Source organism: Dermacentor silvarum, chromosome 3 (assembly GCF_013339745.2).
Source record: "Dermacentor silvarum isolate Dsil-2018 chromosome 3, BIME_Dsil_1.4, whole genome shotgun sequence".
Classification (NCBI taxonomy): Eukaryota; Metazoa; Arthropoda; class Arachnida; order Ixodida; family Ixodidae; genus Dermacentor; species Dermacentor silvarum.
In genome coordinates, this window is record NC_051156.1 from 140,081,721 (window position 1) to 140,095,943 (window position 14,223).

At 46.3% G+C, this 14,223-nt stretch overlaps 1 protein-coding gene across 2 annotated transcripts in view; it reads left to right on the plus strand.

Annotated features, from left to right (window-relative positions):
* Positions 1-14,223, plus strand: part of LOC119445830 (argininosuccinate lyase-like) — a 45,238-nt gene that overhangs the window by 24,412 nt on the left and 6,603 nt on the right. For both annotated transcript variants that reach the window (XM_037710127.2, XM_037710129.2), the window contains 7 exons: positions 1,817-1,914; positions 6,008-6,085; positions 7,213-7,290; positions 8,975-9,027; positions 9,767-9,829; positions 9,936-10,050; positions 13,202-13,286. In XM_037710127.2, the coding sequence (XP_037566055.1) occupies positions 1,817-1,914; positions 6,008-6,085; positions 7,213-7,290; positions 8,975-9,027; positions 9,767-9,829; positions 9,936-10,050; positions 13,202-13,286 (570 nt within the window). The remainder of the gene's footprint in view (positions 1-1,816; positions 1,915-6,007; positions 6,086-7,212; positions 7,291-8,974; positions 9,028-9,766; positions 9,830-9,935; positions 10,051-13,201; positions 13,287-14,223) is intronic.

A 14,223-nucleotide genomic window follows, 5' to 3' on the forward strand; every position in this document is an offset into this window, starting at 1 on the left:
GTTATAAATGCGTAAGCACGGGTCCATCTTTGGAGTTCTGTTGGGACATCTTGATTTCCTTAAGAAGACTCTTTGTGTTCGGCTGAGACACCTTCGTTTGCTTTGGAGCTCCAACGCGGCAACCACTACGCTGGTTGTTTACGATATGCGAATCACCGCGTATGAAGAAGACTCACGACGCCACCTACAAGAACGATGTGGCCTAGTAGCCGAGAGCGCGAGCCAGCGTCTACATGTTTTGCTTCCCACGCGACGTCATCCTTTTACACAAGGCGCGCATCTGCTCCCGTTTCTCTAACCACGCGTGGTTAGCGGCCAACGCCCGCGCGCTGGCGTTGGCCGCTGACGTCACGCTCCCCCACTTCGCAGCCGCTGCTCGAGGCTTCGCCCCGCTCCGCGAGAACGGCCACTCAGATAAACGGATCCGACGGCTTTGAGCCTCCTATGCTTAATGTACTACAATAAAACTGCGAAGTTACAATGCAAAACTTGTAGCGTACGAGCCGTACTGTGCTCGTACTGGATATTGTCAACGTGTAACTGTGATCACACTTCTTTCTGGGGTTTTACGTGCCAAAACCAGTGATCACACTGAGTGCTACAGTTTAAAAAAAAGTTGCCTATGCGAAGTTCTTAGTTTAGCTGTTAGTTGTTATTATTTATATATGAACACTTCAGCGAGAGATCTTTTTCATTAAGCAGGTTGGTCGCGGAACCGATGGCAGCCAATGAGGCAACCGATGACACCCCAATCGGGAACTGAGTTGATGAGTTGCGAAGGCGCTCGCGCGGACATCTGCGTGCTTGGCAAAAAGCACGTCCCATCGTTCATTCGACGCCACCGATGGGAAGAGTAAGGCACGGCCGGCGCCAGGAGGTCCAAGGTGTTCACGAGAAAAAATAACTACGGCAACTTCGCGACACCACACCCCTACGGAATACAACTAAGCTTGTGAGCGAGCTAGCTTTACTTCTACATGGCTGATACCACTGGTACTCGCGAAAAATACTTTTGAAGAATGCTGGTGGCCATATTTTTTTTTTGCGACAGGGCCATCCCCCTGTCAGCGAGGGGGCGAAGCAGAAATCTGAGGGGGGGGTCAGGACATCCGGATATCCCCCCTGGATCCGCGCCTGACATGGCCGACGTGGGTTGGCCTTTGGACCGACCCGTGCCTGGGACGCTTGCGGGTCCATTGCGCTTGGACCCTTTCTGCACTAGTTTTTGCTCGCGTACATGACAATTTCACGGGACCCTAGCCATAATCAGCTTCGATGTAAAGCTCCCGATACAGCTTTCTGTTGCTCAATAGGTGCTACATAAATGTGTTTTACCGAGCGTGAAAGAAGCCCGCGAGTACATGCAAAATTGCCGCGTGACTGGCCGCTCGATGCACTTTGCGTGTATTCGCGGGCTTCTCTCGCGCTCGGAAAAACACTTTTATGCAGCACGTATTGAGCAACAGTAAGCTGTATCGAGAGTTCTTCATGTTGCTCTACAATTTTCTCATTGACACTTTGATAATTAGGACAGTACTTCTCGTGCTATTAAATACAATTACCTAATTAAATCTCAGTAACGAAAAAATTACTGGCGGCTACTCCACTGTATGGGAAACAATATGCACTAGGTTTTCTTCGAGTAACGCAATTGCTCTTCTTTTTTTTAAGATATTTGTGCACGATAGTTGGGACACCCTGTATAATTGAACCGGAAAACATCTGTATGCTTTTAATTCACAATTTAAATAAATATTTGCAAGGTACAGGCTATACATTTAAGCGTCTCCTCGTTAACCGATTCTCCGCGTCGCAGGTTGCCACGGATCTAAGGTTGTGGACACGCAAGTCCGTCGCCACGCTGATTGACCATATAAGGCGCTTCATTGAGATCGCCTGCGCAAGAGCTGAGAGGTGAGACACTTCGAACGAATCACTCGTGAATAGACAAGCGCTAGCTTTCGGCGGAGGCACTGCCATAGTAGCAACTGTCTAGATGAAATACAGACCTTAACACCGCAGTAGAAATCAACATGACAAAGGAACAAAACAAATTATGGTTTTATATGAGAACATACGGGTTTTAATAAGGGACCCCCTTTTGCCAATAAACCACATCAATCAATCAATCAATCAATCAATCAATCAATCAATCAATCAATCAATCAATAAGGGACTCGTATAAACATATAGGATTATGGACACTGGACGCATGTGGCGTACGGGTTTTTTCAGTAAGGATATATGACCACGCAATTCGTATTTTGAACACGTACCAATTCGATGTTTCTTATAATCCTGTACAACTTCAACTTCTTAATTGACACTTCGACAATTCTAACTGTAATTCGGCAAAAAAACAATGTTGTTCCCATATAATAATACAAGCTAGAAATCTGAATACCAGGCTTCGTGCCCACTGTGGGAATATTCGACTTTTCCCCAGATTCCGTGTTAGATAATTATTCATATATAATGAATTGATTGTCATAAATAATTACTGGCGGTGCTCAACTCGATTGCTAACATTATGCACTTAGACCTATCCGCGTAAAATTATCCATCTTTCTGTAAAGCTCGGTGCGGGATGACTGGGACACTTTGTATGTGTGTTGCAAAATTAACCTGTTCCAGTGTACCTATTGCATGCTTTTCGTGCAAAAGGCAGGAAGGAAGATCAGCTCGCAGGCAGGAAGAGCACCGCATAAGATGTACGGAGGTTGCAGGGTTGGTTTCCACCGGCAGCGTTTTGCATTCTCTAGCTCTTTATTTCGCGTTAGGTACAGATGCCTGCAGGGCGTTCGAAGAATAAAATTTTCTTAAGAAATCGAACATTATTGAAAGAAAAATTTTCAAATGATCATATCCACTACAGAATGGGTTTGTTCTTGTTTTCATGTGAAATGAGAAATATGGAGAGGGAAAGAAACGGTACGAATTCTCATAAGAAGCTTTTCTACGCAGTCGACGTCCGCTCTTCCGGTTCTGTTGGAATGCGAACCATTAGCTGTAATGATATTCGTGCCCTCGATGGGCAACAATCACTCCCGCCCGAGGTCAGAAGCAAGATCAAGGCGAACCCCATACAAAGCACATGAGTCATGAACTCCATGAAGGCCGACGCAAGGCTCGCGTCGACAGACAGCGCCGACAATTCAAGGGTGACCCGTACGTAACGTATGTGGACGTGGCGGCGTACCCTGTAGGGGGCATCTTCGCGGTAGCCGCCGTGAACGGGAGAGACAACTCCTTGACCCTCGCGGCCTCCGTCAGGTCAGAGACCCCTGCTGCGGCTGAGACCATAGCCGCTGCGCTAGTAATAAAACAACATGACAGGGTGGGCAGGGAAGTTCATGTCGTTACCGACTCGCAACAAGCCTGCCGTAACTTTACGAACGGACGAACACCGCTGCTGGCGGCTCAGATTCTAGGCCTGAGGCTGCAAGAATCCCATCAAATCACCTGGACACCGGGTCACGCGGGACAGGAGGGGAACGAAAAGGCTAACGCCTTAGCTCGAGGGCTAATCAACCGAGCGGGGCAAAGCCAATCGTCTCATCAATCCCCACCCTTTACCTTCGTGCCCCTGCCATCCAATTACTGCAACCAACACGAGATCCAGCGACTCAACCGCAGGATTTATCCTACCCTTCACAAAAAGCTCAGCACTGAAGAGGCAGTAGCTATCAGACTTATCCAAACAAACACATTCCAAAACCTACACAAATACAGCAGAATATACCCACAAACATATCGCGGCATCTGCCCCTGGTGCGGCGACACACGCCCTACACTCTTTCACATCTCGTGGGGGTGCGGGGGAAAACCTCAACACTTCAAGACGCCTAGCATGTCATTTGAGCGGTGGGAGGTACAGCTGACCGGCGATACCCTGGCGGGACAAGAAGCTCTCGTCCAGCAAGTACGTCGAGCAGCCATGGCCAGTGGAGTCCTGGAATGAGGACACAACTCACTCGTCCTCAAGATCAATGACCACGATGGTCCAGATCGCACAGACGACCGCAGACACCGTCATAACAGACTCCCAACAAGCTTGCCGCAATTTCTCTTACGGCAGAATTCACCGAAACTCCTGGCAAATACTCCAAAGGGACCCCCCCCCCCCCCCCCCCCCTTCAAGAGACGAGTAAAGATTGTGTGGGCACCAGCGCATCATGACATCCCAGGCAACGAGATGGCGCATCTCACGGCTCGAGGTTTCACTAACCGAGGCTCCTGGCACAATGGAGGAGCCCTGGCAACCGCACCCTCTGGTCTCTTATCAGGAAATCACTATGCACTATAGGTTGCAACGAAGAATATTTCCGACCCCGCATAGAAATCTAACCAAAGGTAATGACCGCATTCTTAGAGCACTGCAAACCAACACCTTCCCCCACCCATCTAGAAACTACCACTTCACCCCCTATATGTCCTCTCCACTTTGCCACTTTTGTGGAGAACAGGGCACCCTCTACCACATGGTAGGGGGCTGTACTGAATCACCGCTTAGAGAATCACCCAATCCATACCACACACCTGAGCTTTGGGAGAGTGCGCTAGCCAGTTCCACCCTCCCAAGCCAGCGCCAGCTGGTAGCGAGGGCCGTGGAAGCGGCAAAAGCCTATGGTTTCCTGGAGAGGGGAGACCACCCCGAAGGAAACTCTTAAAATAATCTCTTAATAAAGATGTTTATTCTCTCTCTCTCCAAATAAATGTTTTCTCTCTCTCTTACGTTCGAATTAAACGACGAGCCCGAAGTTGGCAACTGAATTAAGATTTAAAACAACACATTCCTTTGTCTCTTCCGACTAGTTTCGCCCGCCGTGGTTGCATATTGGCTATGGTGTTGGGCTGCTAAGCAAGAGGTCGCGGGATCAAATCCCGGCCACGGCGGCCGCATTTATATGCGGGCGAACTGCGAAAACACCCGTGTACTTAGATTTAGGTGGTCCAAGTTATTCTGGAGCCCCCCACTACGGCGTGCCTCATAATCAGATGATGGTTTTGGCCCGCAAAACCCCATAATCTTTTTTTTTTTTTTCTTTTTGCCGAGTGGTTTCGTGATCGTCTAACCGCATAGTAGCGGAGGAGGAAAGGGCGAGAGAAAGCGACGGGATGTGGAGACGGTGAAGGCGCCGCAGAGCAGAGAGGGGCTCGTTGTTCACGTGACATAAAGATGAGGAGATGCGCGTAGCGGCGGCGGCGGTCGAAGTTGCACCAGCGCGTGCGTTCACCTGAATGCCCAAGCGGCTCTTCTGCATTCGACGCCATGACGTCACGCCAGCCACGCTCGTGACAACGCCGCCGAGCCTTGGCTCGACTTCGATAGTATTTCCCCTGCTGTCTGAGCCGTAATTCGGCACAGTGTGCGTGACCGATTATTTTCGCACAAGCTAACGTCGACTTTGACGATCATCCGTGATCGTTTCTGCTCAATCTCTGTTTACTTGAAACAACCTGTGATGATGGTTTCATCTCGGAAAATACAGCTATGGTGTCGCACGTGAAAAACCACCGGCCAGTCCCAAATTTATCTTGCAAATGAACAAGAAAAACCTCTTCCGATTGGTCGACGAAATAGACGGCTTTTATGTATCTGCTTTCTTTTCTTGTCGTTTTGTGAGTGGCCTATTTTTCATTTTACGCTGACTTGAGTAAACAAGCTGCACTGATGGCAGTGCTGCCGCATTGGAACAAACAAGCTACAGAGCTTGTTTAGAGCTCATTTGTTCGATGCCTAATGCGGCGGCACTGCCGTCAAGTTTCAACGCTAGGAAAAGGAAATTGCGACGCACTCTAACGGCGTGAAAATTTTATATGAAAGAAATATTAGTGCACATGGCCGAGTGCTCAGTGTTTACTTCGCAAATATTGTTGTTTGGAGCGATGAACAGGGTGGAAAAAGACAAGTGTCAACGTAATACGTAGCCTGATTTTTATACCCGTACTGTGCGTGTTTGTTTATAGAAACACGCAACATGTCTATACATCTGGCGCCTTTCAGAGAAATCGACGTGCTCATGCCCGGCTATACACACCTCCAGAAGGCTCAGCCTATTCGCTTCTCCCATTGGTTGCTGAGGTAGGTGAAAGTGCTACTTGACACATTTCTCGAGAAAATAAACTAAAATAGAGTCAAGCCTCTTTATAATGAAGCCTTATCTGACACAAACATATAATAGTTATACGCAATGTTCGTTATAGGCTCGTCTACGTTACATATGCCAATATCGGCGAGGAACATTTCTGACTTCATTATATTTGATAATTCGTTATATCAGTCCCGTTCGTTATATAGGGGCTCGACTATAAAGTAGAATAAAAATGTCCTTTAGGATCTTTTAGGAGCATTCATGGACGCTCTCCTTCAATTAGTGTAAAGCGATCAGGGCTGCACAGAGGCGTTAGACGTCCTCGATCTTTGTTTCCATCATGCATGTAACGAACACGAGAGATGTAAACTTACTCTCTTTTCCGAAGCTTGTGTTGGGTGCGCGAACTGGTAGAGTGTTAGGTCTACGTAGTATATAAGGGTTCATTATATTGTCTGACTCAGCAGTGTATCCGGGGATAAGACGAGGCATCAAATTTCACTCTATTGTGCAGTCTGCAAATTATACAACTTCACTCACGTTCATCGCTGACACAATTTTCGAGTTATATAACTTGTTGAAACTCAGTTCCCTGTGACACGCAGTAGGCTCTCTCGGGTACTATACGTTCCACGTGGATCCGCGAAATGCGCATTTAACAGGCGTAACAGATCTTTATTTGTTTCGTGACGTTTTATGTACTAGTAATCGACCATTCCAACACAGTCATGACGGGACTGGAGAATTTAATTGTAGCTTCCGGGGAAACGTATTATAAGAGAACATGCTGTGAGTGCCACGAGGACCGATCTTCAACAACGTTATAACATGATATAGTGCATGAGAAATGAACCGCATTGGTTAGGCTGTTGGAAATTTGCACTTATCGTACTCCAATCACACTTCTCACTCGCTGCGCGCTTCACGTTAATGCCTGTATGACTCAGCTTGCTGTTCTCGCTGGAAACCGAAATTGGGTCCGAAGGAGGGCTCGCTTGTAAACTTGGCAGTCATCGTCGGGTGCATGACTTTTTTATTCCGCTTTTCTCTTTCCTCCTGTGCTCACGAGCATCTTTCTCCGCGGAATGTAAGTCAATCGCGCGCTCTACCCTTTCAGCTACGCCTGGTTTCTCCGGCAGGATGCCGATCGGTTCCTCGATCTCTCGCGCAGGTTGAACGTGTGTCCTCTGGGAAGGTAAGACGAGCACTCCACGCAACACAGGCGTACATGCCTATTCCGTGCCTTCGGCATATTATACGTCGTTTGACGCTGCGTTTCAGGGATTCCGTGAACGCATTATAACTAAGCTGACTCCTTGAAGCCTATAGCAGCTGCATTATTCGTAGGCAGGCAGCGATGCAGATTCCAAGAGAATGCGGAGCATCGCTTACCTTTTTACGTGCAAATATGTGAGACATGTTCTCGCTAGTCCTTTTTATTTTTTTCTAGAACTTATTGTGCCTACTTAATTGCGCTATTATGCGAGTGATATGCTCCCTTTTCTTCGTATTGTGTGGCAATGACTTGTCTCAGTCTTTTGCTGTAATGTAACTATTAGAAAAAAAAAACTTCGGTGCTTGAAAATAATGCAATAACCCTCGATTGTCGAGAATGAATCGCTATGTGCGGTCTCCTCATATACAACCCTGCGTACACGCAGATAATCCGGGGACAAATGCGCGGAGCGTTTTGTTCGTAATTGATATATTTCTCATTGCCGGCCGCCTAACTTCGATAATAGCATGTCCAGCCAGGATTGGCTGAAATTTGCTCTGACGAACAATCTTTATGGAAGGTATTTTTTTTTCTTTTTGGAGGGGGGGGGGGGATACGGCCATCTAGTTCTACTATAAACTACATCGACGAAACGATAAAATTGGTCCAAGCCAAGCAAACCCAGGAGTAGATATTACGCTTCGGAATACAGAATAGGTAATTCCTACCGTCAAGCCAGAAAGAACGGAAAAACGGAAACATGTGACGACGCCACGTTAATTATCCCGCACCACTTTCCCGAGACATCACAGATTCTGACAGTGTCTGCAGCTTCATAGCTACTTAATCGCTCGTCTGATGACAATTTGATTACCCTGCACTCGAATGTCAGCAAGAACTCAGTCTACTAGCTTTGCGGAAATCTCATTGCGCACAATCAAATAAATAAATAAATAAATAAATAAATAAATAAATAAATAAATAAATAAATAAATAAATAAATAAATAAATAAATAAATAGAAGGCTTCCTAAGTACGCGAAAATGTCATGAGATATCCTACGTCAGACTGACGTAGGATGTGTCTGACGTGGTGCAAAATTTATTTTCTCTCCTAATGAGTCGCATGTTACCATCAAAGAAATCAAAGTAATTCTTGTGAAAAAAAAAACTTGTCGACCTAAGCATATTTAACGTTTGAATTTAGTGGCCCTCTAAGCATGCCGACATAAATCCTATGTCTTCTCCGTGTCTTAGACCCGCCGTGGTTTCTCAGTGGCTATGGTGTTGGGCTGCTGAGCACGAGGTCGCGGGATCGAATCCCGGCCGCGGCGGCCACATTTCGATGGGGGCGAAATGCGAAAACACCCGTGTACTTAGATTTAGGTGCACGTTAAAGAACCCCAGGTGGTCCAAATTTCCGGAGTCCCCCACTACGGCGTGCCTCATAATCAGCTCGTGGTTTTGGCACGTAAAACCCCATAAGTAAATTAATTTTTTTTCCGTGTCTTAGGAGGCCCCTATATAGCACATGCATGGTTGAAACACAGCTTTCGAACAAAGTAGCGAAACCAGTTTCACGAAAGTGACCCCAGACTGCGTACCCACGTTTTCCTGTACGTGACAGAGAAACGTCAACCGCAATGCTTCCGCTATTTTTTCAGTGGTGCCCTCGCTGGGAATCCTTTTCCAATTGACAAAGAAAAGATGGCGTCTGGCAAGTTTCTCTTTTTTTTCCTTTTCATTTTTTTACTGGTGTTGTCTGTGTGGAGACTTCTCTGACTTGTTCCTAAAAATTCGGGCACAGCGTTAACTCGCGTTGTTCGTAAATACACTCGTAATCTTGTTGCAGTTGGGTTCCAGCTATAAGTGTTTTTCTATTGAAAATGTTTCCATTTAACTGAGTGGAACGACGTTCCACATAAAATCACGATATATATGGAACGGCACTGGAACCATAGGAACGATGTTAAGAGCGTATATAATCGATGCCTTGGATATAATGAAAAACCGAAAAATGCTGCAGGCTGCAGGAAAATGTGCAAATATAAGGAATCGAAAAGTACCTTATCTACGTTCACCGTTACGTCTACCATTCGTCCTGTGGTCATTTCATTGTCAGTATTACTCTCTGATATCGCCTTTGTATGCAGCAGAAGGCGTAAGGATAATCACGTTCAGTGGTACTATAGCAGAAACTTCAGCACTCTGCACAGCACGTAGTGAACACTGCGTGTACAATCTGCGATGAGTATAGTCATAGCTACGCACATGTTGAAGTTGTTTTGTTTTCTATTCATAGCTCTAAAACTTTTTTTTAATAATTTGTTGTTCACCTGTAGTAATATCAACGCATGCAGTACAGCGTCAATACGGTACGGAGCAGCGGGCTCCAGTTATGCGAATACAAAGTCTTCATTTTGAAATATACTTGCTCTCTCTCGACCACGACGCAGAGCTTCTCTTCGACGGCGTCATCCAGAACAGCCTCACAGCAGTCAGCGACAGAGATTTTGTCGGTGAGAGTGCGGAATTTCGCTACATATACCAGGCAGTGACCGCTCGCCGAACCTTATTTTCACGTCGAGAAGTGTAACTCGTACGCCTCCATGTCACTGTGTGCAGCCGAGTTCCTGTTTGCTTGTTCGCTGACTGCGGTTCATCTCAGCAAGTGGGCCGAAGACTTGATCCTCTACTCTTCGGCCGAGTTTGGATACGCGGCTCTCGACGATGCTTACAGGTAAGCGTTACAACCGTCAGAAAATATTCAGTCTTTCGAAATACTAAACTCCACCTATCCAATATACAAAGCGACACTTTAAACCAACATTAGATCCGTTTAATGTGGTAAGGTATTTTTCTTTTTTCAAAATTCTATAGTTTCACTCTTTTGGCGGGGAAGGGTCTCTTATTACTGTTTATAATGAAGGTAAAGCTTTCCTCTCTCTCTCTCTCTCTCTCTTTAACTGCACGATGCATCTGCAGTATCGAAACGTCAGTGTGACGTAAATGGTTGCAATGTATTTTCTTGCATTTGGGCCGCTTTGGTGAAGGAAAAGTTTGCGAAACTTGCTAAGTTGAGTGTTTGGTTCCATGGTAATGCGACGTAGTCCATTTCATAAAGTTAGCTAGATCCGAGAGAACGCCGTCAAAATTAGTGACGTCAGATCGAGCTGGTGCCGGAACTTCACAAGGTGGCATTGACGCCCGACTTTCGCTTTTTTCTTTTTTCGGGCTTACAAAGGTCGTATCTGATTGATCATTATTATGGTTGGTGTGAAAGCAATGGCGAAAATAAATTGAGGGAAAAGCCTCCTATCAAGCTCCGTCTCAAGGTACTGTTATTGCAGGAGCGTAATTTACTAACACTGCTTGTATTAATGCTCTATTTCATCATCATCATCTTCATATTTATGTCCACTGCAGGACGGAGGCCTCTCCCAAGGATCTTTAATTATCCTTGTCCTGTGCCAACCGACCCCGTCTTAAGCCTGCGAATTTCCTAATTTAATCACACCACCTAGTTCTCTGCCGTCCCCGAAACTTTCTCTGTCTTGGCACCCATACTGTAACGCTAACACACCACTGCTTATATTGCCTACGTATTACATGTTCTTTCCAACCCATTTTATTGCGATAGCAATTATATGGACACTTTAACCGATTTCTGCCGTCGGCGTCGCCGTCGCCGTTGCCGTCGCCGTCGCCGTGAGGTTCCCTATAGATAAAATCTTCGCCGCGCGCCGTATGCACGAGCGGAAGCGTGCGGGGACGCGCGCTATCACGGAGAGCGAAAGCAATCAATCTCCCACGCACAAGCAAGGAAGCGGGAAGCCAGCGCTGGAGGGAGCGGGGGGGGGGGGGGGGCGCACTTCTACTCTGCCAACAACCGCGCTCGTCGCTCGCTCGCACCGTCGCTCATCTCCACACGGCTCTGACCTTTATGCGCCGTGCATTCGCCGCTCAGTTTCCGTTGAAGCGATAGACCGCACGTACCGTCGCCCGTTGCTGCGGCGTATGCGCTTGCTGCCAGCGTTTTGACAGTCGTTGTCTGCAGTCATTCAGTGTGATCTATTCATGTTTGTTTGTGCGCACTCACACCACGCTTGTTCAATCAGTTAGTAATAGTCGGGCCACATTTTCTAACGCACGCTACACATGCAATGCTGCCCGGGTCGGCAGTGCAGCGCTACAGGTGTGTCCCTTCGCACGCGCTGCCCACGGGAAGCGCTTCTCATCAACACCACCGTTTCACACGCGCCTTCTCGTGGTCATCGAGTCTCGCTTCATGTCGGTCTACTTACGCCGCAGCACACCTGCTTACTTAATCAGCTCATGTTTACTACAATTCATATTGCTACCAAAGCCGCTCACCTTACTTCGTATGACATTGCTGTGTTGCTATCGCATTCATTGCTTCGCCCTTAGGGCGAAACTGTGACATTTTTTCTTCACGTAAACTAGACTATCGTCTACTCCCGTTTGCTCTCTAATCCACATCACCGTGTAAAGAACAAAAAAGGGCACATTATGCTATTAAACACAAGTCAATCATTCAATTCAATCGAATAATGCAAAATAAATAAACAAACATTGTGATAGCGTGACGCTGTAGTGTGGCGTAACCACGGTCTTCGAAGAATCACGATCGCGTTGCTGTGATAAGACGTCCCTCCTCGGCTTATATACCGGGTGCTCAAAATTAAGCTTTACGGAATTTAAAAATATAGCCTGTGGCAGTTGAGCTGGGTTATTCGAACAGGCGGAGAGTAGTAGCACTATAAATCGAAACACATACTCAACTAATTAACAGAAGTTGATTAATGAAATTCTTAGTTAATTACGTACTTTACGACACACATTGCAATTTACGAATTGGAGCCGGTGAGTTTGCAAGACGCATACAATTGAAATGAATTTCCAGGATGACACCAGTTTGGAGATATTATTTCCCAAAGTGTGGAACGAAATGCATGGGCGTTCCAGTTACGTTCGTGCTTCAATGTAAAAAAACGGCATTTTGGTAAAAACATAAGTGGAACAGTGCATTTTTACGGCGAGTTTGATGGCGCATATCTCCAAACTGGTGTTATTCTGGAAATTAATACCAAGTGGATATGTCTGACAAGCTCACCGGCTACAATTCGTAATTTGCAATATGTGTTGTAAAGTAATTAACTAAGAAGTTAATTAGTGAATTTCTGTTAATTAGTTGAATATGTGTTTCGATTTCTCGTGGTACTAATGTCCGCCTCATCTAACAACCCAGCTCAGTGATAAGAATTATGCTACCTGCCACAGGCGATTTCTAAAAATTCCGTTAAACTTAAAAATGAACACCGTGTACGTTTGCACTGCATAAATAGGCATTTGATCGTCGTCCACGTACGGCGTCAGTCACATCCTCTGGTTATGAGGAGCTTCAGCCCCGCGGGGACCTGGCGTGGCACAGCATGGTGGGAGGAGTGGTCTGCACGAAAGAAAATAGCATTCCCGAATGAACGCCGCGTTCGTTCAGTTTCAATCTGCAGGCACTTTAAGATCAGCGATATTGATTGTTGTGTTGACCCGCCGCGGTGGCTCAGTCAGCTAAGGCGTTGCGCTGCTGAGATCGAATCCCGACCGCGGCGGCCGCATTTCGATGAAGGCGAAATGCAAAAACGCCCGTGTGCTTTGCGTTGTAGTGCACGTTAAAGAATCCCAGGTGGTCAAAATTAATCCGGAGCCCTCCATCACGGCACGGCGTGCCTCATAATGAGAACTGGTTTTTGCACGGAAAACCCCAGAAAGAAGAAGACGATCAGCGATATTGATTGTTGTGTTTAACTAAATTTGTTTCTCGTGGCTTGATCTCATTTTAGATTTCTTTCTTTTTTGTTTCTCCCATAAAGTACGGGAAGCAGCCTGATGCCGCAGAAGAAGAACCCGGATGGACTTGAACTCATACGCGGAAAAACCGGCAGGATTTCTGGACACGTCAGATTTATTTGACTTGCCTTCTGTTTTATGTCTTTTCTTTACCGGACAAACGACGCACATTTTATATTTTTCTTACTCGTGGCGTTGTGCCCATCGCACAAAGCTGAAGTCGCACGTGGAAAGCTTTCACAAAGTAGAAAACCAAATTCGGCACAACAGTAAAAAATAAGTAAAGGCCAACAATACCGCGGACATTCTCCAAGCAGTCTCGAAGCTATATTTGCAGACAGTTGCCATTGTATATTTACATCGGTCCCAGTAAACTTATCATAAATATGACACTGCGCTCTCGCTAATGCAGTAAAATGAATTTTACCACACATTGCCTTTCCTATTCGTAACAAAATAACTGTGCGCGTTTGATTAGCTTTCAGTGATCAATAACCCTTATTATCCGCAACACATCCGAAGTGATACCTCTGCATTAGTTCTTGCTTTATTTTCATTTACAAATGTGTATTTCGGTACATCCAGCTACGCACCTTACTACTGAGCTTTGCAGAGACTGTTCTTGTGCCTTCCTTTAGATAAAAACAATTGTTCGCGCATATGGTAGCAAGTGATGTTAGATTGAAGTCCACAAATCTGGCACATCGAGAGAATGTGCGTACGTTTTACACTGGCCTAAGCACTCCCAGTCTAAGCCCGAGGTGGTTTTCTCGAACAATCACTTTCAGGAATATACAGCCACACCTTCGCGAGATTTCGCGTGACACACCGAACGAGTTTGCGATGTCGGCCGACTGCGTTCTTCGCAGAATGCCTAACAGATCGTCTTAGTACAGGGCCGGAAACGTTGTCACCGGTTGACGCCAACGCGTAAGGTGCCAAGTCATGCGAAATCTCGCGAAAGTGATCGTATTCTCGAAAGTGATCGTTCGAGAATACCACCTCTGCTTGCTTCGCCGGTTTTTTTTTTTTGCATTATCACGTG